Source organism: Convolutriloba macropyga, chromosome 10 (genome assembly GCF_964194025.1).
Source record: "Convolutriloba macropyga chromosome 10, txConMacr16.3, whole genome shotgun sequence".
Lineage (NCBI taxonomy): Eukaryota > Metazoa > Xenacoelomorpha > Acoela > Convolutidae > Convolutriloba > Convolutriloba macropyga.
The window spans coordinates 27,174,209-27,199,208 of NC_134477.1; the positions used below are offsets into that span (position 1 = coordinate 27,174,209).

The 25,000-nt window shown below is 37.5% G+C and overlaps 2 protein-coding genes across 2 annotated transcripts in view; one reads left to right on the forward strand and one right to left on the reverse strand.

The window, feature by feature from the left end:
- The window catches only part of LOC142347846 (uncharacterized), a 176,361-nt gene that overhangs the window by 77,066 nt on the left and 74,295 nt on the right, over positions 1 to 25,000 (reverse strand). The gene's annotated exons all lie outside the window — the stretch shown is intronic.
- Positions 21,463 to 25,000, forward strand: part of LOC142347976 (uncharacterized) — a 25,768-nt gene continuing 22,230 nt past the window's right edge. Inside the window, exon 1 of the mRNA XM_075399142.1 lies at positions 21,463 to 21,633. Coding sequence (XP_075255257.1) covers positions 21,463 to 21,633 — 171 coding nt within the window. The remainder of the gene's footprint in view (positions 21,634 to 25,000) is intronic.

Here is a 25,000-nt window from a genome sequence, read left to right on the forward strand (position 1 = left end):
TGTTTTGAATGGACATTGTGATGTGATAGTGTTAACCATTGTACCTTCCGGTTTTGCGGTTTGATTTACTGAAATTCCAAGAGCGTCAAATAGATCTCTTCCCACTAGTGGTTTTAGTCCATCACGAACTACTACAAATTCAGCTTCTTCAAGTCGCCATCCATTGCTCGCAATTGGTGCCTGTATCATACCTATCACGTTTATGGGTTCATTGGAAAATGTTTTGAGTTCCTGGGGAGGCGCTATCATCAACCATCGAGCAAGGGGAGAATTATCCACAATTTCTGAAGCAAGAGACTCAGGCAAAATACTGCACACACTGCCGGAGTCGATGAGAAGTCCAACATGGTTGTTACCAATTTGTAGGATAGTGTTCTTTGGTTCAATCTGAATTGCGGTACTTGCGATGCTGGCGACCATATTGTCATCTGAGCTGTCGTAATCCGATTCGCATTGCGGGTTATAGTTCATAATTTGTATGGGATTTACTGTTTGGTCAGTTGTAGTTTCTTCAACAGAGTTAACATTAGAGCGATTAGGTTTGTTTGGTGATGATTTTGGTTTTCTGCACACTCGCGAAAAATGGTTTTGAAGGCCACAATTGTTGCAAGTCTTGCCTCTCGCAATGCTTTTCACTCTATGATTAGCTGACCAAGTTAGGCCACAGTTCCTGCATAGTTGGTTTGGTGATCGAGTAAAGTTGGATGTATTTGGTCTCTGATTTGGTGGTCGAAACGTTCGTTGAGGAATTATTGCATTAACTTGCGGAGCAGATTGCGAGTTTGTAATTTGTAGCTGGTTTCTTTGGCCTAATTCCATATTTATGGCCAAACGTAATGCTTGGGCTGGTTCTAAGGTTTCTCGCAGCAATTCCCGTTGAATTTCTGGATCTAACATATTTGCAATAAATAAGTCTCTAATGAGGGTGTCTTCCTGACTTCCGAGCTCACAATTTTCAGAAAGTTCTTTCAATTTCCCGAAGAATTGTTCGATAGTCTCTCCTCTTGTCTGTTTCGTGGTGAGGAGGACATATCTGTCGAATGTAATGTTGCGTTGACGATTAAATGCTGTTTCCATGATTGTCCAAAGTTCTGCTGTTGAGAGACTGTCCATCTTGAGGTGTGGGTTTTGACTACAGACAATTCGACGTCCTTCAGTGCCCAAACTGAGGTATAGCATTGACACAGTTTTTTGATCGGCTTGCGCCCATGGCTTGTCTCCGCACATTATTCCTATCTCCAGTTGTCTCTGGCACCGGTTTTCCCAATTCATTTTTGATTGAGCGTTTCTCGCCATTCTTTCCCGCTCCGATTGTGCCGATGATCCCGTCATCGTAACCTCATAGATCGGTTCAAGTGGTAGTTGTACTGTTTCAGGTTTTGGTTCCAACAAAGTGTCTATTGTGATATTTTCCTTTGCAAGAAGCGCTAACTTGGCCTGCATCTGCCACTTTTCCCATTTCAGTGGCGGATCTACACTAGGTTTATCCCAAAATGGCTCAATGCCAAGTCGAGTTCGTTTTTGAGCTGCTGACTGCGCCATGTCGTACGCGAGTAGAATTGCGTACTTGATCTTGAGTCGCGAGTTGTGTTTATGTTCTATGTCCTACTTGCACGGCGAGTGCGCTTTACACAAATTCCAAATGAATTCGCTTAGCGAATCGCGTAAGGACTAATGTTTACTTTACTCGGATTGTAAAGACAGTTAATGAAGAATAAATTAAATTGGGCAACTGTACGCGAGAAGCAAAATAAAGAGAATGAAAGAATAACTCAACTGTTATTCCAGAAGTCAAATAAAATGTGAACAATGTTTTCCCGTTGTGGGAAAATGGTAGCAACAGACAAGCATGTGATGTAATAATGATTTATGCACATGCCCCTCAGGAATGGGTACACTGATTAAATTAAGTACATCGTATGATAAGTTTACTGCACTAAATTATGATGTACGACATCAACAATAAGCCAAACACAGCACAACAACCGCGTTACAACCCGCTTTATAGCGCAGCAGCAAAACGTTATTTTGCAACCATTACTCTTTCTCCCGACGAGCTAGACAGCATTAGGGCGTTCCTGCCCGTGATAGATAATTTCTACCACTTCCAACTGTACGTAAAAAATAAACAGAGAGCTCGAGAACATCGGAATCAGTTCAATTATGGCTATGAACAAAACAAACACGAAGCCTATGCATTGCCCCAAAGAGCAGCGAATCCCACGTTGGAAGCAATGGGCGGACAAAAAAGTTCCTCAATTTAGATTGAAAAAATCACCGGCAGAACGTGAGCTATCACTAAATGAGATGCCGAATGAGTTTCGGTTATATGTCTTGGAGCACCCCGAAGTTGAAAAAGTTTTCAATCAACCATCGTTCGAGGAAAATGACTCATCAACAGTTTGTTATAAACTAGAGATAAAAAGTCATATTAAAGGTTTCAATTTATTTGAGTTCTGGTACATGAAACAGTTGCCCAGTGAATCATTCAAAAAATTAACATTTTATATCATTCTTGTTTCAATTCACTTTTCAATTGATTTTTTTTTCCAATGAATCAAAGAGACGAGGCTGACGCCGGTATCAGTAATTTAGTATTTGATGTGAACAACAAAGAGAGGCCCCCATGGCGTTGTTGTTCAAATTCAACAGTACCAAGGTCCGAAGTAATATTTTTTGTTCAAGTTAGTATCATTGTCTTAATGATCATTCTTTGCTTCTCTATGCTCTTTCTATTATCAGAAAGCTGTGAAGAGAAATCAATTTGGATTGCTCTCTTATCGAGTTTAGTTGTTTACATTTTACCTAATCCCAAACTATGAACAAAATTATTCTTACACATGACAGGGTATTCATGTTTATTGTAGGACCAAGTGGTTGTGGTAAAACTGAACTCTTATTTCGAATGCTAAAAGGTTCGACCTTTTATCCACGCTTTGAAAAAATTTATTATTTTTACAAAGAGTTCCAACCACTTTTCAAAGATATGCAACGAGTTATACCAGGGATTGAGTTTCTAAAATACTCAGGCTTTGATATAACAAAAAATCTATCGCATTGTCTACTTATCTATGACGATTCATGTGAAGAAATCTTCAACGATAAAGAATTTGTAAAAATAGCTACCTCAGGACGTCATCGCAAATTACATGTTATAAACGTCAAGCATAATTTGTTCCATCAAAGCAAATGGTCCAGAACCATTGATCTGAATACAATACACATAATATTATTCAAGTCGCTTCGTGACATTCAACAAATTGAATATCTTGGAAAACAGTTGAATTGTCTCCAACTGATAAAAGAAGCATACAAACTAGCAACTGCGGAGCCCTTTGGACATTTGATGATTGATCTCGACCCAAAAACCAGTCAGGGTTTACGTTTTTCATCGCAACTAATTGGACCGGATCCTTCTATTTTTTACATTTCGTCCCCTGAAGCAGTCATTACAACAATTACAAATGAAAAAGAAACATTTGCTTATGCTCAAGCAATGGGCAAATAAGAGGAATGAGAACACGGCCCAAATAGAAATATTACATCAGGCGATTTCATTTGGTTCTTGAGTGACTATGTGATGAACGTACTCTCTGGAGTTGTACCAATCAATAAAGTTGAATTAAAAAAATTCGAGAAACCACTACGTAAACTTGCAGACAGGCGAGTTGAAAAAAGTGAGAGAATCAAAATTTTTCGATCAGATTCTGGAATTCGTCTAATTAAACTGATTGCGTTACCTTGTATTGCTTTTCTGGAGCAAAATGCACACTGAAGAGTTTGTGCTAATTCCTCGCCAAATGTATGCGAATGAACAACCTCAAATTGCTCAACTTCTCAACAATAAAAATGTCCGAGAGAAAGCAAAACAAATATCACTGTTGCAAAGAAGCAAGTCTCCACCAGCACCTTCTACCACGCAACAAGACACGCAACAGCAGACCGATAATATTTTGGAGAATATCAAAGATGAGTTGAATGAGATGACAAAATTCATACAAAAATTTCAACTGAACTCAGGGAGCGAGTTTTGATAGATATTAAACACCTTGACAGAAAAAAGTTTGAAAAAGCGAGCATAATATTGGAAAAAATGGAAGAGTCAGAATCTCTATCACTTGATCAGACATCAAGACTAATGGTTAATAAGTCAAGCACGGGAATTCTTGTCGCAGATTTTCTTTACAATCTACAACAAACATCATCTAAGCTTTCACTTGAACATTACAAAGTCCTGACCTTTCTAGATATCAGTTCACAATTAACTTGTAATACATACGCAAAAAAATTTCTTGCCTTATCACTAAACGAAAAGTTACAGTTGTTTGAGGATGAACGAGAAAACGAAGATTCAGGAGTCTCGAGAACAGAAGAATCAAAAGCTTCTGGCGACGATGAAGGAAGCTTTGAAGATGCAAAAGACGAAATCCAACCGTCTAGCTCGTGGACAAATTACTTCCTCTCACGTTAAACAATTGAACAAATTATACACAAAAGGTAGTGCAGCTTTTGGTAGCATAGCTAATTTGAAGAAAGCCAGTGGTTTACCAAGATCCAAAGTGGTTCAATACCTTCAGTCGAAAGCCCCATACACAAAATACAGACAATTCAGAAAAATTTTTCCGAGACTAAAAGCTGTTGCATACAGAATAAACGAAATCTGGTCTGTCGATGTGGCGTATATGGATAAAATTGTCCAACACAACAACGGATTCAAATATTTACTGGTGGCTGTTGATGTTTTATCGCGATCTTAGAGTGCAACCAATGAAGGCTTTATATGCAAAAGACGCTGTTGAAGCGTTCAAAAAAATGATCAAACAGAAAAAACCAGAAAGAGTTTGGACAGACAAGGGATCCGAGTTTAAAGGTGAATTCAAAAAATTTTGTGAAAAGAATGAGATTCATTTATATACAACCGAAAACGAAACCAAGTCGGCATTTGCTGAGAGGAATATTCGATCAATCAAAAACATTATTCACAAATACCTGGAGGAAAATTGGACTTGGACTTATATTAAGCAATTGCCCCAGTTTATAAATACTATAAACAGTCGTGTTAATCGTGTTACCCAACTTGCGCCTAATAAAACTTTCAAAAAACATGAACCGTTTCTAATATCCCTAGCAATTAGCACAAAAAAGAACAAGCCAAAATACGAAGAAGGAGACCTGGTTCGGATTGCAAAGCCAGACGAAACATTTAGGAAAGGTTATAAACAAAATTACACAGACGAAGTCTTCACAGTATTCAAGGTTGCCACCCTTAGTCCACCAACATACAACCTTATAGACGCAAACAACGTTATAATTGAAGGTAAATTTTATGAACCAGAATTAGTCCAAGTGAACGTCCTTCCTGTCGAAGACTAAACATGAGTATTAATAATGAATTTACTATTGATTTGATATCGAATGCATCAATGGGAATTTTTACAAATAATACTATGGCCAAGTTTCGAAATCAACTCGCCCAACCATTACAGTTAGATGGAGATTGGCAAGTTGCCCTTGCTTCAATATCATTTCCATCAAACATCAACAATATAAACTCAGCCGAAATAGTTGCATATGTCAGTTCTGGCGCTGAACTTGATGCTTCACATAACCGCACTGGACAACTTCGAAGAATTCGCAAAGGTATATACAACAGTTCAGAAGAGCTTCTGGAAGAATTTTTTCGAATCGCTCAAGTGAAAAACTTTGACTATGATTTTGACACTGTGACGCAAAAGTTAGTTTTGAAATTTGGGCCTAACGAAGGTTTGTCATTTGAAGATGAAGAAGTCCCCAGTATTCCTGGTTTTAAAGGAATAAGAGATATTTCGAATCCTGGTTTTATTCACGTTGGTTACAAGTCAGAAAAAGCAGGCAACACTTTGAACAGACATGTTGGATATTTTCCAGTTGATATCACTTGAGGATCACAGCTAATATTTGTATACATTGATATAATTGAACATCAAAACATTGGTGATGTGAGAGCTCCTGTAATAAAAATCATTGAGTCTGAAAGACGTTTGAGAAACGGTAGCATAAACACAGTGACACCCATACACTATAAGTCTTATACAAATTTGGATTACAAGCCATTATTATCAAACAATATTCAGAACATCCAGGTAGAGTTGAGAAACGAAACTGGAAAAATAATTCCTTTTACTGGTACCGGAAAAGTTATAGTCAGTTTAAAATTTCAAAAAATTATTTGATATGGAGACATACTACAGCAATCAAGCATCTCAATCAATGCCGCATTTTTTTGGACACTACAGACAAAGAGGCAGCGGTTTTGGAGCCCTTGCTGCAGGTATTGGAAGAGTTGCTCTGCCATTAGCACGCAAATTTCTCTGGCCCGCAGCGAAAAAGATTGGTCGTGATTTATTGGTTCAGGGAGCACCAGAGTTAGTAGAAGTTGCAACCAAAAGAAAGTCAGCAAAACAAGCACTGAAAAGTACAGTAGCAAAAACAGCTCGCAAACAAATAGGTGGATCTCTTCAATCACGTATTGCATCAGGCCGTAAATTAATTAGACGAAAAAGGCGACAATACACGAGACCTCGTTCAAAACAAAAACGAAAAATCTCAACTAGAAGAATCATTTCTCAACAACCCCGTCCGAAAAGGAGTCGTCTGGATTTTTTCTCGCGAGTGAAAAATGCGAACTAATATTGTGATACCATCTGAAGCCACTCACAGTTCTTTAGACTTATTTGAAAAACCACCTTTGCTGGTAACATTTGATCAATCATTCGAGCAAAAAACAGGACCGCTTTATTCGCCTTCAGGATCATCATTGGAATTTGAAGTTGTTGGTGATCGCAACAATTTTATTGACTTGCAAAAAATTTACCTGGAGATCAAGTGTCGAATACTTCAAACAGATGGAACGGATTTGCGCTACACAGCTGGTGACGCTAATGCCAGTGATCTTCCATATTTTGCTAATAATATCCTTCATTCACTTTTCGCCAACTGTACTGTTTCTGCAAATGGTATCAAAATTTCAACAGCTAATGGGCACTATGCACACAAAAGTTTCATAGAAACTGAATTCTCTCATGGGACAGACGCAAAGAAAACATGGCTGAAATGTCAGGGTTACGAGTATGAGGAAAACCCGGGCACTATTCCAACAGCAATATCAGATATAAGAAAAAGAACAGTGCGACAATCCGTACGCATAACATTATATGGAAAGTTGGCGGTTGATTTCTTTTCATGTGAGAAACAATTGGTTAGTGGAGTTACCTTACGCATTTCAATGAGAAGATCTCAAGATGACTTTGCCGTCATTAGTGAGGACACCGCGAAACACTACAAGGTTAAAATAGATGAGGCTAATTTATTTATCAGGAAGATGACGGTGTCAGATAATGTTGTAGGTGCAATTGAGAAGACATTATTGAAAACTCCGGCAATTTACCGATACAATGAAGTAATTACCAAAACATTCTTGGCTACAACAGGCCAACAAAGCTGGAAACATGAGGATATTTTCACTAAAGAGCCAATCAGAAGAGTAATTGTTGCATTATGCGTTGGTACAGCATTCATCGGTACCAACACCGCTAATCCATTCCATTATCAAACATTTGGTTTAAGAGAGATAACCATTTATCGAAATGGTTTTGCAATGGCTGGAACTCCAATGTCAACAACTGACAACAAGAGGTTGTACTACAATTCAATGAGTGCATTAGCTTATGTAGAAAATGGCCATGGAATACCTCTGAGTGATTTCGCAAACCATTATATAAAGGTATTTGATCTGACCAGCACTCAAGAGGCAACTCATGACTTTATTCATCCAGAGCTCATAAATTCATCATTGTCTGTCGAGCTCAAGTTCGATGCAGCGTTAGCTCATAATGTTGAAATATTTTTTCTTGGGGAAAATGAATCTACTATCTACATTGACTCTGCAAGAAACGCATCTAAAAACGCTCTTCCCATGATCACATACTTATGGACGAAGACCAAATTCATCTTCAAGTGAAAAAGTGTAAACACCCCAAATTCAAATTCAGAGGGGTTTATGCCGCTGATAATTTTCCTCTGAACTTGCAAACCAACACATTTATTATTGTTAATGCATCACGATCCAACTCTATTGGAACCAACTGGGTAGTGCTAGCTAAACGATATGCATACCCAATAATATATTTTGCGGATCCATTGGCTCTACCCTTGACTACCTACAAGGATATTTTCAACCGTTTACAACAGTGTAAAGACTTGGAGATAATGATGGATATCATGGAACATAGAAGAGACATTCAGTCTCCATTGCAATCATCAGACTCCCAGCTTTGTGGTTTATTTTGCATATATATTGTTCATTATTTTTATAGTGAGAAATTTCCATTCATACCTGATGTAAATGAATTAGAGTTGCTAGCTTTTGTAAAACATATGAAGTAAAAGTTATTTTAATTTTGAAACAACAACAACATTTTTTTGAGTATCAATTTTTACAAAATTGAAAGGTTTAAAAGAGTTTGAGGATTCTCGCACAAAACTCCCATGGCCACTCAGCAGAATATCCATTATCTGATAAAGAGTTGAGGAGTGTTTACCTAGCATAAGCTGGCAAAATCGTTTTATAGTTACATCAGGGACTGTAGAAGAACGTTTGTTGGCCTTAAAAGTACTAATAGATTTCGCTGTTGCCTCACTCAAAGGTGCTGGAAGTTGTTTCTGGTTCTTGGTAACTGAAGAAGAAGTTGATTTTGAAAGGTACTCATCAGCAACATGTAGTCGTGGAATTATTGCACCGCGCTTAACAAAGTCTTTTTGCGTAGGCTGAATAAGTAATTTGAAACAGTTAACGAGACACGGTATCACCGCAGGTACATAAAGAGAATCGAATAAATTATCATCCTGCGAACCAAATTCATACATAACATGATAATGATTGGAGTCAAATGTACAACCTTCGATAACTGTAGCAGATGAATGATAACCATATGCATAATTTTCAATTGTTGTGTGTTCAAGTTTTGGTTCCGTCTCACAAATATTGTACTTGAAACGTTTTTGAAATTTCTTGAAATATGCGGGACTGTTCTCATACATTGCCTCAACCATAACGAACGAAAAAGAAAAAGCTAATGAACTAACTATGAAAGCATAAACAATGACAGGAAGCAAAAGTAATAAGAGAAATTATTCCGATTCCTCATTGACTGTTACAGATGTTTTTGGTGTCTTCTTTTGGCGCTGAGTCGGTGTTTTGCCAGCCCGTTTTGCTGGACGCTTCGAGTCATCAGTTGAATCCGGTTTTAGAAGTGAGTCGATCAAGCCAACTGGTTGATCAAGCATTTGTTCTAGTTTTTCTATGTTCTGACATATCAACCGAAACTCTGGCGCCGAAATTGTAATTTTTTGATTGAAATCCCAGTCGACCTGTTCACTATCACGTTTGAACAATTTCAAGGATAATAGGTGCCAGTGGTATGATAATTCTTAACAGCAGCCCTAACAAGCCGTTTTTTATTGAGCGAGAGATCCAAATGAAAGTCACTGTACTCAGCATCCTTCGACAAAACATTACCCATAATGTTGCATATATTGAGACAAACTGTATCAAAGTAATCTGAAATGATGATTGACTAATAAGTTACTGTTTATTGGAATGTAAACAATTTGAAACCCCACGCCAACATGTCTAGACAAGATAACAGCTGAGCAAACAAACCCACCGACCCTAGCGTGTAAACAAATTTATACTCCTCTATATCAGCTATGACGTTTATACGAAATATGAAATTCAAAAGATCGGAAAAAATATACCCTGCTGAATCAAGACCCATTCAATGTCACAATTGTCCGAGGCAATTTAAAAATTTCCATTCACTAATGCAACATCGCCGGGCCAAGCATTATAAAGGCCATAGCGGAAAACAGTTTTACAAGTCCCGAACTTTAAATCTAAAAACTGACAAATTTTCATTAGCAATGGATAAATTAGCTCGCCTCCTCGAGTCTATTTATATTTCCCGAGAGCACCCCAATTCAACGTAGGTCAATATGACATAATTCTATTTATAGACATGACGGAATAATGATGAAATGATTAAGTCAAATACACAAATCGGTCTGCAACAATTTTTTCAATCTTTCCGCCATTGTTCTATCTTGTTGATCAATATAAGTTTTGTGAAAATTCTTTAGTTCTTTGGCTCCTTATTACATTACTGCAAGTCTTTTGTTACTTAACCTTCTTCTAGAATTTGCTTTCATCCTGCTTTTCCATTCAGTTCCATATCATATAAAAACAAGTTTTCATTTCTCTTGTTCTCAGAATTGGTTTTAGACTTTGCTGTTAAGTCTTTATAAAACTTTCCTTCGAAAGAAAACTGTTTGCTTTGTTACCGCTTAAATCCGGAAAATCAGTAAAAACATCTCAATTGTTTATCCATCACCTGTAATATGGCTGCTGAATATTTAGAAATTGCAAAAACAAGTGAGCGAGGTACTAGAACCCTTGTGCGAATGTGTCACAACTTCAAAAATATTGTCCTTGTGAAAGAAAGCTTTGATGACAAGACTCAATTATGGCACACAAAAAACAGCTTTATTGTTCCAGTTAATTACATTGAACCAATACTTGAATACACAAAACAAAACGATTTATTTCATGTTACAAAAACGCCAGAAAAATCACCAAGACAAGAAGAGTCTCCATATGCTCATCGATATTATGAATGTATTACTCCCATTCAAACAAAAAAGCAGGATGTCAAAATATTGACAAAGCGAACAACAAAATCAACTAGGACAGCTAGAAGAAGTTGAGCAGATATCAGATTTTTGGAGTTTTGATCAATCTCAATCGCCTAGTGACATGAAAACTCCGGAAAAAAGTCTCCCTTTACTTTCCAAAAACTTTTCGGATGACGTTAGCATCGAGGAAACTCCTCCGTTAAATCAGTGTTACGCTCCAGTCAAGAAGGTGATCAAGTTATCTCGGCTCTAAACAAAACAAACTTTCGTCAAACTCATTGTACATATTGAACCGTTTATTTTTGGCTGATTACTGTGTTTCAACGTATGAACTTTGTGTTTACTTCTTTAAACTAGTTCTTAATTTAATTTTCACTAATGATTCATCTCAGCATCAAACATAGCATGAATGTTTGGAAGAAGGAATTAAGCGTTGCAGAAAAATTCAGACATTGAACAAACAAGTGGATGAAAGATTGTATTAAGCAAATAAACAAAAGTAAAAAGAGTAGAATTAAAACCAGCTGAAGCTTGGGTATTTTCATATCATGACAAAAAATCAGTAAACAATTTTCAGCAGATACTAGTACGCGATACTAGTGATAAAACAAAACTGGGGTAAACAAATAACCCCGCAGACTGACCTACCTGCACTGAGCAAACAAAAAGCAGGAAAGCAGGTAAACAGTTGAATCTCTGTTATTGGCACAACGGTCTGCGAGACTAGAGGCCCACTGTTTGCTCAGAAGTAGCTTTCAGTTGCAAATGTAAACAAAACGTTTGCCGAGCAGTAGCTTTCAGTTGCAAAAGTAAATAAACAATACGCGCACTCTGATTGGGTTAGAGAGTTGTGAAAATCTGTGACAACCCAATACTTGATTTTGTCATTTGCTTTTTGCCTTAACTTTACAAACACACGACAACTATTTTCTTTAGCTTCTGATTCAAATATCTAAAATCTTTTGAAAAGTCAGGCATTGTCCCAAAATTTTTAGCCTTTGGCTAGTTTTCTTTCCTTGTTCCACAAACGTTTAAGTGTGAACTAACGAAAATGAATAATGTCGATTGTAAAATCTGTCATCTAACGCTCTCGGATAAGCGCAGCCTAAGAAGACATATGAAAACTGTATCGCAACCGGATAAAGATTCGACGAAAACGCCTGAAAAGCAGCTTCCCTCACTGTCGAACAATTTTTCTGATGAAGAAGAGACTCCACCTCTAAGCAATTGTTATGCTCCATCAAAGAAGGTAATCAAACTGTCTCGCCTATAAAAAATATATTACTTGCTCTACATTCTGTTGTTTTAATGTTGTTTTAATTTTGTATCGCTTTAAAATTAATTATTTCTCATGTATGCTTTTCATTGATCAAGTTCGAACATGATCTTTAACCAATTACGAGAAAGCGATGACAGCAAACCTTTTAAAATACACATCATGATAACTTTGCTAGCCAACACAAATTGTTTCAAGTAAACATTTGATTTGACTTTTGTTGGAAATCCTTGTAATCTGGCAATCAATAATTTATCAATAAGATTCTATTTTCTTTAACAATAAGGTTTTCAAATAGCGGAAATACTATGTTGATTAAACAAACGCTAAAATTTATCGCTTTATCTCTTGTCTAATTAACAATAATTTGGCAAACATGAGAACCGTTTTATTATTGACATAAGAGTCTTAGCAACAATTTTAGTTTCGTTGTGTATGCAGAGCAAAGAAAACTGAGTCAATAAACAAATTTTAAATAAAACCACTTTCCAAAAGAATGACCCAACAGGAAATTGTAAATTGTGCTATACACAATTTTGCATTTGTCTTTTGCGTATTCACTCGTATTAGTTTGTTTTAATTCCCTCAATTTCGGCTTTCTTTAAAACATAAATTTAGAAACTTTTACTCTAACATATTAAACGTTGTTTTAATGTCCTGCGCATTTTACTGACCAAACACGACTCAAAACGACTGACGGCACTAGCGGATTTTTTTTTAATATCACAACTCAATTTAATTTTGAAACTAAGGAATATCAATGAGTACCGAAACTTGTACTATTTGCAACAAAAAATTTTCAGACAAGCGTAGTCTCAGACGTCACAAACAAACAGTCCATAAACAGTACAAAGAAAATAATTCCTTTGTATGCCATGCATGCGGTTATGAAAGAAGTGGGGTTATTGAAATGGAAAATCACATGAGAGAAAAGCATCTCTCATTCAGACCCCGATATTGTTTTTATTGCAATAAACTTTTTGTTGGTGACTCTTCCTATGTGCAACACATGAATAAAGTTCATGGCTTACCAATATGGAACTCGGACGCAAAAATTGACACATCAGGTGAAATTTTTGCCACTGAGAAGGCTTTTGGTGGTGTTCTTAAAATATATGACATTTCGGTGGACAATAATGATATTGATTTGCTCAGCTTCATGCGCGGTAAACAAAACGAAATTGACAATGTCATTCGATTGAACACCCAAACTCAACCACAAAAAGTTCAATTCTGTGCAACTGTAGAGCTTACAAAACCAGTGGATGAAGAAACTTCACAAGCTGCAGTTGAACATATAACAATCTTTGCAAATTCGAAAGCGCAAAGGGTCGAGTTTCCTTGATTAAATAACGAATGCTTCTCTGAAATGACCGAGCAAATAATAATAGCGTTGAACAATTTTTCATCACGTGGTAGCGGTTGGTCGATAAACCAAATCAAAAAGGTTGAAATGCGGCTTACGAAAACGAAACAAATCCGAGCATCCTTGTTTGAGGATTCTCGCACAAAACTCCCATGGCCACTCAGCAGAATATCCATTATCTGATAAAGAGTTGAGGAGTGTTTACCTAGCATAAGCTGGCAAAATCGTTTTATAGTTACATCAGGGACTGTAGAAGAACGTTTGTTGGCCTTAAAAGTACTAATAGATTTCGCTGTTGCCTCACTCAAAGGTGCTGGAAGTTGTTTCTGGTTCTTGGTAACTGAAGAAGAAGTTGATTTTGAAAGGTACTCATCAGCAACATGTAGTCGTGGAATTATTGCACCGCGCTTAACAAAGTCTTTTTGCGTAGGCTGAATAAGTAATTTGAAACAGTTAACGAGACACGGTATCACCGCAGGTACATAAAGAGAATCGAATAAATTATCATCCTGCGAACCAAATTCATACATAACATGATAATGATTGGAGTCAAATGTACAACCTTCGATAACTGTAGCAGATGAATGATAACCATATGCATAATTTTCAATTGTTGTGTGTTCAAGTTTTGGTTCCGTCTCACAAATATTGTACTTGAAACGTTTTTGAAATTTCTTGAAATATGCGGGACTGTTCTCATACATTGCCTCAACCATAACGAACGAAAAAGAAAAAGCTAATGAACTAACTATGAAAGCATAAACAATGACAGGAAGCAAAAGTAATAAGAGAAATTATTCCGATTCCTCATTGACTGTTACAGATGTTTTTGGTGTCTTCTTTTGGCGCTGAGTCGGTGTTTTGCCAGCCCGTTTTGCTGGACGCTTCGAGTCATCAGTTGAATCCGGTTTTAGAAGTGAGTCGATCAAGCCAACTGGTTGATCAAGCATTTGTTCTAGTTTTTCTATGTTCTGACATATCAACCGAAACTCTGGCGCCGAAATTGTAATTTTTTGATTGAAATCCCAGTCGACCTGTTCACTATCACGTTTGAACAATTTCAAGGATAATAGGTGCCAGTGGTATGATAATTCTTAACAGCAGCCCTAACAAGCCGTTTTTTATTGAGCGAGAGATCCAAATGAAAGTCACTGTACTCAGCATCCTTCGACAAAACATTACCCATAATGTTGCATATATTGAGACAAACTGTATCAAAGTAATCTGAAATGATGATTGACTAATAAGTTACTGTTTATTGGAATGTAAACAATTTGAAACCCCACGCCAACATGTCTAGACAAGATAACAGCTGAGCAAACAAACCCACCGACCCTAGCGTGTAAACAAATTTATACTCCTCTATATCAGCTATGACGTTTATACGAAATATGAAATTCAAAAGATCGGAAAAAATATACCCTGCTGAATCAAGACCCATTCAATGTCACAATTGTCCGAGGCAATTTAAAAATTTCCATTCACTAATGCAACATCGCCGGGCCAAGCATTATAAAGGCCATAGCGGAAAACAGTTTTACAAGTCCCAAACTTTAAATCTAAAAACTGACAAATTTTCATTAGCAATGGATAAATTAGCTCGCCTCCTCGAGTCTATTTATATTTCCCGAGAGCACCCCAATTCAACGGAGGTCAATATGACATAATTCTATTTATAGACATGACGGAATAATGATGAAATGATTAAGTCAAATAAACAAATCGGTCTGCAACAATTTTTTCAATCTTTCCGCCATTGTTCTATCTTGTTGATCAATATAAGTTGTGTGAAAATTCTTTAGTTCTTTGGCTCTTTATTACATTACTGCAAGTCTTTTGTTACTTAACCTTCTTCTAGAATTTGCTTTCATCCTGCTTTTCCATTCAGTTCCATATCATATAAAAACAAGTTTTCATTTCTCTTGTTCTCAGAATTGGTTTTAGACTTTGCTGTTAAGTCTTTATAAAACTTTCCTTCGAAAGAAAACTGTTTGCTTTGTTACCGCTTAAATCCGGAAAATCAGTAAAAACATCTCAATTGTTTATCCATCACCTGTAATATGGCTGCTGAATATTTAGAAATTGCAAAAACAAGTGGGCGAGGTACTAGAACCCTTGTGCGAATGTGTCACAACTTCAAAAATATTGTCCTTGTGAAAGAAAGCTTTGATGACAAGACTCAATTATGGCACACAAAAAACAGCTTTATTGTTCCAGTTAATTACATTGAACCAATACTTGAATACACAAAACAAAACGATTTATTTCATGTTACAAAAACGCCAGAAAAATCACCAAGACAAGAAGAGTCTCCATATGCTCATCGATATTATGAATGTATTACTCCCATTCAAACAAAAAAGCAGGATGTCAAAATATTGACAAAGCGAACAACATAATCAACTAGGACAGCTAGAAGAAGTTGAGCAGATATCAGATTTTTGGAGTTTTGATCAATCTCAATCGCCTAGTGACATGAAAACTCCGGAAAAAAGTCTCCCTTTACTTTCCAAAAACTTTTCGGATGACGTTAGCATCGAGGAAACTCCTCCGTTAAATCAGTGTTACGCTCCAGTCAAGAAGGTGATCAAGTTATCTCGGCTCTAAACAAAACAAACTTTCGTCAAACTCATTGTACATATTGAACCGTTTATTTTTGGCTGATTACTGTGTTTCAACGTATGAACTTTGTGTTTACTTCTTTAAACTAGTTCTTAATTTAATTTTCACTAATGATTCATCTCAGCATCAAACATAGCATGAATGTTTGGAAGAAGGAATTAAGCGTTGCAGAAAAATTCAGACATTGAACAAACAAGTGGATGAAAGATTGTATTAAGCAAATAAACAAAAGTAAAAAGAGTAGAATTAAAACCAGCTGAAGCTTGGGTATTTTCATATCATGACAAAAAATCAGTAAACAATTTTCAGCAGATACTAGTACGCGATACTAGTGATAAAACAAAACTGGGGTAAACAAATAACCCCGCAGACTGACCTACCTGCACTGAGCAAACAAAAAGCAGGAAAGCAGGTAAACAGTTGAATCTCTGTTATTGGCACAACGGTCTGCGAGACTAGAGGCCCACTGTTTGCTCAGAAGTAGCTTTCAGTTGCAAATGTAAACAAAACGTTTGCCGAGCAGTAGCTTTCAGTTGCAAAAGTAAATAAACAATACGCGCACTCTGATTGGGTTAGAGAGTTGTGAAAATCTGTGACAACCCAATACTTGATTTTGTCATTTGCTTTTTGCCTTAACTTTACAAACACACGACAACTATTTTCTTTAGCTTCTGATTCAAATATCTAAAATCTTTTGAAAAGTCAGGCATTGTCCCAAAATTTTTAGCCTTTGGCTAGTTTTCTTTCCTTGTTCCACAAACGTTTAAGTGTGAACTAACGAAAATGAATAGTGTCGATTGTAAAATCTGTCATCTAACGCTCTCGGATAAGCGCAGCCTAAGAAGACATATGAAAACTGTATCGCAACCGGATAAAGATTCGACGAAAACGCCTGAAAAGCAGCTTCCCTCACTGTCGAACAATTTTTCTGATGAAGAAGAGACTCCACCTCTAAGCAATTGTTATGCTCCATCAAAGAAGGTAATCAAACTGTCTCGCCTATAAAAAATATATTACTTGCTCTACATTCTGTTGTTTTAATGTTGTTTTAATTTTGTATCGCTTTAAAATTAATTATTTCTCATGTATGCTTTTCATTGATCAAGTTCGAACATGATCTTTAACCAATTACGAGAAAGCGATGACAGCAAACCTTTTAAAATACACATCATGATAACTTTGCTAGCCAACACAAATTGTTTCAAGTAAACATTTGATTTGACTTTTGTTGGAAATCCTTGTAATCTGGCAATCAATAATTTATCAATAAGATTCTATTTTCTTTAACAATAAGGTTTTCAAATAGCGGAAATACTATGTTGATTAAACAAACGCTAAAATTTATCGCTTTATCTCTTGTCTAATTAACAATAATTTGGCAAACATGAGAACCGTTTTATTATTGACATAAGAGTCTTAGCAACAATTTTAGTTTCGTTGTGTATGCAGAGCAAAGAAAACTGAGTCAATAAACAAATTTTAAATAAAACCACTTTCCAAAAGAATGACCCAACAGGAAATTGTAAATTGTGCTATACACAATTTTGCATTTGTCTTTTGCGTATTCACTCGTATTAGTTTGTTTTAATTCCCTCAATTTCGGCTTTCTTTAAAACATAAATTTAGAAACTTTTACTCTAACATATTAAACGTTGTTTTAATGTCCTGCGCATTTTACTGACCAAACACGACTCAAAACGACTGACGGCACTAGCGGATTTTTTTTTAATATCACAACTCAATTTAATTTTGAAACTAAGGAATATCAATGAGTACCGAAACTTGTACTATTTGCAACAAAAAATTTTCAGACAAGCGTAGTCTCAGACGTCACAAACAAACAGTCCATAAACAGTACAAAGAAAATAATTCCTTTGTATGCCATGCATGCGGTTATGAAAGAAGTGGGGTTATTGAAATGGAAAATCACATGAGAGAAAAGCATCTCTCATTCAGACCCCGATATTGTTTTTATTGCAATAAACTTTTTGTTGGTGACTCTTCCTATGTGCAACACATGAATAAAGTTCATGGCTTACCAATATGGAACTCGGACGCAAAAATTGACACATCAGGTGAAATTTTTGCCACTGAGAAGGCTTTTGGTGGTGTTCTTAAAATATATGACATTTCGGTGGACAATAATGATATTGATTTGCTCAGCTTCATGCGCGGTAAACAAAACGAAATTGACAATGTCATTCGATTGAACACCCAAGTTCAATTCTGTGCAACTGTAGAGCTTACAAAACCAGTGGATGAAGAAACTTCACAAGCTGCAGTTGAACATATAACAATCTTTGCAAATTCGAAAGCGCAAAGGGTCGAGTTTCCTTGATTAAATAACGAATGCTTCTCTGAAATGACCGAGCAAATAATAATAGCGTTGAACAATTTTTCATCACGTGGTAGCGGTTGGTCGATAAACCAAATCAAAAAGGTTGAAATGCGGCTTACGAAAACGAAACAAATCCGAGCATCCTCGAAGTAAATTTTGCTTCCGAGTATTCAAAAACACCAAGACAAGAAATGGTTTTGTCACAGAAAAATTACGATCATCACAGTAGAGAATCACTAAAATTGCAAAAGTGGCTCAGGAAACGAGTAACGGAAGACAAACATATACAAACTCGTTGAAATACTCAAGGTTTAGCAAACACAATAACAAAGAATTACTCTAATTTTGACTTATGTTTCGTTATGTATTGACACTAATTGAAAACCAAGCCTTCGCTTTATTCATTTTTCATGAGGAAGGGTCTGGGGTGCAAACTTGCAGTTATTATTTGGCATATGAAAGTGCATACGCAAAAAATTTGCATAAAGATGCTGAAATATTTTACTTAATTACATCTCATTGGCTCTGCCATTTAAAAACAAAAATTAGAGCACTGATGTGTTCACGTTTATTTGCGAAACACACAAACTGATGAACAAGATTGAGCGTGATATATAAAAGTTTATATATTCATATCTTTCAGTTATCAAGGAAGCAATTTATCTCCACCTGCAAGGTTGGTTCGTTCATGTTATTCCTCTTGGCTTTTTGCATATTTTTGTGCATATGTACTTTCATATAATCTAGAACATGACAGTGCTTATGCACAAAATTTGCATAAAGAATAATTTTTAGGTCATTATTGTTGCTATGTAATTTACAATTATTTTGCTTGATATGCAGTGATGGGTTTGGCGTGTGGGTTGAAGCTTGGTTGGGTGTTTGTGTGTGTGTGTTGGCTGGGCGTGTGGGTTGGGCATGTGTGTTGGTTGGTTGGACGTGTGTGTTCGTGGGTTGGGGGTGTTGGTAGGGGTGTGGTCGGGTGTTGGTGGGTTGGGCGTGTTGGTTGGGGTGTGGTCGGGTGTTGGTGGGTTGGGCGTGTTGGTTGGGGTGTGGTTGGGTGTTGGTGGGTTGGGCGTGTTGGTTGGGATGTGGTCGGGTGTTGGTGGGTTGGGCGTGTTGGTTGGGGTGTGGTTGATGCACAAAACATGATTAACACCGTATCACATCTAATAGAGACAAAAAATCAACAAAGATTTTGGACCCTATTTCTCAAAAAAAGTTCTTGTCCTCCTATAGGACAAAAATTCGAATTCCAATAAAATCTTTTCTGACCACTTTTATCACTCACAAAACGTGTTTCACAACTCCCTATAGGGCAAAGTTTTTGTCCTCCCTATAGGGCAAAAATTTCAATTTTTGAAAAAATTTTTTCCGACAACTTTTTTTACTCAAAAAACATGTTTCACACATTTTTACATTGATTAAAGCCGAAAAAACGCAAAAAAAATTTTTCGACCCCATTTTTCAAAAATTTTTACAAGTTCTGATCTCCTATAGGGCAAAGATTTCAAAATTTGAAATATTTTTTTCCGACAACTTTTTTTACTCAAAAAACATGTTTCAAATATTTTTACGTTGATTAAAGCCGAAAAAACGCAAAAAAATTTTTCAACGCCATTTTTCAAAACTTTTTGCAAGTGTCGACGCCCATTAGCGGTAAATTCTCAAATATGAAAAACTGGATCTGAATACTTTTATCATACACAAAACATGTAATCGCAATGCTAGCAATAGCAGTGCTTAATTTATATCACTGTTCTAAACAAACAAACAGACCGCGCAGCAAACAGACCCCGCAGCAAACAGTTAGTCGTTACAAAAACTGGGTCAAGCTTGTAAACAAATTGAACAAAGTTAAAATCAACCGAAAAGTTTTCCATTTTTGGTCAAAAAAGGAGGGGGACAATTTTTGCAACCTATAAAGTGTCCCACCCCGTTGTAGATGTGCATTGCAAAAATTGTCCGTCCCCCCCCGTTGATGTTCTAGTCACTTTCCTTTACTACTACTTGACTCAAAATATTTTCTACTTGACTCAAAATATTTTCTTGACTCAAAATTCTATTGACCAATGAGCTAGTTATATGAGCACCTTAAACATTGAAACAAAAGGCTTGCAAGTACTTATAAAATTAGATACCTTGTGATACAAGGCTATAATAATAATAACTTGAACAATTTTGAAGCGACTATCAGAATAATTTCAGTACAATAGCTCTCAAGATTAAAGCAAGTGCTCCTGAGCTTTATTTTATCTTTCCCTTTAGTTTCTCAGTAAATTTTTGAATTTACAAGTGACTGAGACGGTCTCTTATGCTTAAATAACAGTAGAAACCTACAGAAGAGCCATAGTGAACCTACCTACAGACCCTCATATTACGAACAGTCAATCCACGTACCCCTGCCACCATGTTTATCATTCATTGACTTAAAGTTGATGTTTTATAATCGCGTATCACAAATAAAACTTTCTTATGCTTATCGAAGATTGAAATGGTTCGATCAGATTAAAATACATTTGTAAGGTCATCAATCAAATGAAAGTTTGCTTGTTTGGTAAACAACGAATTAAATCTTTATTTTATAGAATCAGAAAAATAGTTGAATATGCTGATATGTATTTGGCTGCTTAAGATTCATTTTTCCATAGGACAATTTATGGCTTGGTTTCATCTGCTTACTGCAATCAAACACATATTTTGCTTCCGTATTTGTCCGGAAGTTTGTGTTATTCAAGACTACAATAAAAATGCGCGGCCATTTTTATTAAATGATTTTACTTATATTTTTACTAGCGATATCGTAACAATGATAACAACATACAAAAACATCTTCTAAATTTCAAAAGCTGTAAATCAAAAATTCATTTTTTTCGCCTAAAAATGAGAATTATTGCGCCTGCTGGGGCTTTTTTGTGTTTTCTGTTTTTGCCTATTTTAACCAGGGGTCAGACCTCATATGATATCCTGTCTCGCCTTGCCACTATTTTTGACCCCGACGAATTAATTTGGAGCTGGTCTGTTACGCAATCAGATTTGATCACGCTCAGTCCTATTTACGTCACACAGCCAACAATATTTGGTTGCAATGTTGTGGAATTTTCCGATTACCCAATTACTTATTCGGAGAACATGCTGTTTGTATGGAAAATTCCGAAAAGTGATTTTGACAATACAACCTTCCTGCAAGCTGATCTGAAACTGGTGCATTATGTAACAGGTGTGAATGTTCACTTGCCGCGACCGACTTTCGACTTGGGTGTGAACTACGAGTACTCCACTTTTGAAGTAGCCTTCTCGCTGGTGAGTTGAGAATATAGTTGTTCACGCTTGAGAGAAAGCTTAAACTTTGATGCTGAAGTTCCAAAAAGTAAGTGCATATGAGTTATATTTGATAGCGTCCTTATGGGCGGCCTTCAACAAGCCTCTAGTTGGCTTTCTAGTCGGCCCAGTCTTGTAGGAGTTTGTACATTTTATTGATTAGATGTAATTTTTCCTTTTTTTCCCTGTATACATTGCAAGACGAATTCAATTATTATAATTGATACCGCATCCATTCCAAACAGTCGTTCTAGGATGAACAGCTGTGGTAACGCCCAACACTACAACACGAAATCAAAAATGTGTATAGTAATACACGTTGTCCACAAGATATTGAGTCTCACCAGTGCTGCTTAAAATTGTGTAACCTGCTCATCATACATACACATACACACACACACACACACACACACACACACACACACACACACACACACACACACACACACACACACACACACACACACACATACACACACACACACACCACAAACACACAAAAACACAAATGCACACTCCTGCAGATAAACATATACACCCTCCCACAGACGCACGCACATACACAAACACACACACACACACACACACACACACACACACACACACACACACACACACACACACCACATACACACAAAAACACAAACGCACACACACACACACACACACACACACAAACACACCCATAGATACACATTCACACCCAACCACCCACCCGCCCTCCGACACATACACTTCACACACACACAAAACACACACACCCAGACACACCCACAGATACACATTCACACCCTCCCACACACACATCACACACGCAAAGACACACACACACAAAAACACCCACACAAACGGACACACATACACACACCTACAGATACATATTCACACCCGCCCACCCACACACGCGCTCTCAAAAGATACACCACACACACACACACACACACACACACACACACACACACACACACACACACACACACACACACACACACACACACACACACACCACACACCACACACCACACACCACACACCACACACCACACACCACACACACCACACACACCACACACACCACACACACCACATACACCACACACACCACACACACCACACACACCACACACACCACACACACCACACACACCACACACACCACACACACCACACACACCACACACACCACACACACCACACACACCACACACACCACACACACCACACACACCACACACACCACACACACCACACACACCACACACACCACACACACCACACACACCACATACACCACACACACCACACACACCACACACACCACACACACCACACACACCACACACCACACACACCACACACACCACACCCACCACACACACCACACACACCACACACACCACACACACCACACACACCACACACACACCACACAAACCACACACACCACACACACCACACACACCACACACCACACACACCACACACACCACACACACCACACACACCATACACACCACACACACCACACACACCACACACACCACACACACCACACACACCACAGACACCACACACACCACACACACCACACACACCACACACACAACACACCACACACACACCACACACCACACACACCACACACACCACACACACCACACACACCACACACACCACACACCACACACACCACACACACCACACACACCACACACACCACACACACCACACACACCACACACACCACACACACCACACACACCACACACACCACACACACCACACACACCACACACACCACACACACCACACACACCACACACACACCACACACCACACACACCACACACACCACACACACCACACACACCACACACCACACACCACACACCACACACCCCACACCACACACCACACACCACACACCACACACCACACACCACACACCACACACCACACACCACACACCACACACCACACACCACACACCACACACACACACACAGACACACACACACACACACACACACACGCACACACATACATAAACACACATACGCGCGAACACACACAGAGAAGGAGCGAGAGAGAGAGAGAGAGGGGGAAGAGAAACAAAATTACCGGCAAACAAATCAGCAGAAAACTGAGTGTTACAAATTTGACAATAACAACCAAGTGCTAATAATTTTGCCCTCACATTACTCAAATAAAACCCAAATGCTCCCAGTAATCAAAATCTACCGCTGTTCTGGAAACTCTTATGGGTACTCAGAATAAGTCTGTATTCAACTCGTTAGCCCCCAAACAAACAAACAAACTCAGTATTTCAACAGTAATAAGCGCTGTCGCCTTTAACAAACGAAAGAAAATATTTTCTTGACTCAAAATTCTATTGACCAACGAGCAAGTTATATGAGCACCTTTAACATTGAGACAAAAGGCTTGCAAGTACTTATAAAATTAGATACCTTGTGATACAAGGCTATAATAATAATAACTTGAACAATTTTGAATCGACTATCAGAATAATTTCAGTACAATAGCTCTCAAGATTAAAGCAAGTGCTCCTGAGCTTTTTTTTATCTTTCCCTTTAATTTCTCAGTAAATTTTTGAATTTACAAGTGACTGAGACGGTCTCTTATGCTTAAATAACAGTAGAAACCTACAGAAGAGCCATAGTGAACCTACCTACAGACCCTCATATTACGAACAACCTCCCAAGCTGTTACTGAGTTTTCAGTAAGGGGCTAAACTGTTCAATGCGAGGGCACTTGGTTCAGATGCAGTATTCTTAGAGCATTACCAGACTGTGGATTTACCTATAACGAAAACCGCTGAGGAGGCAAACATTGTAATACTGTAACAATTATTTTCTGGAGCATTAGAACCTGCGCCCAATTTTTAAGCTCGCTAAATTTTCAGTCAATCCACGTACCCCTGCCACCATGTTTATCATTCATTGACTTAAAGTTGATGTTTTATAATCGTGTATCACAAATAAAACTTTCTTATGCTTATCGAAGATTGAAATGGTTCGATCAGATTAAAATACATTTGTAAGGTCATCAATCAAATGAAAGTTTGCTTGTTTGGTAAACAACGAATTAAATCTTTATTTTATAGAATCAGAAAAATAGTTGAATATGCTGATATGTATTTGGCTGCTTAAGATTCATTTTTCCATAGGACAATTTATGGCTTGGTTTCATCTGCTTACTGCAATCAAACACATATTTTGCTTCCGTATTTGTCCGGAAGTTTGTGTTATTCATGACTACAATAAAAATGCGCGGCCATTTTTATTAAATGATTTTACTTATATTTTTACTAGCGATATCGTAACAATGA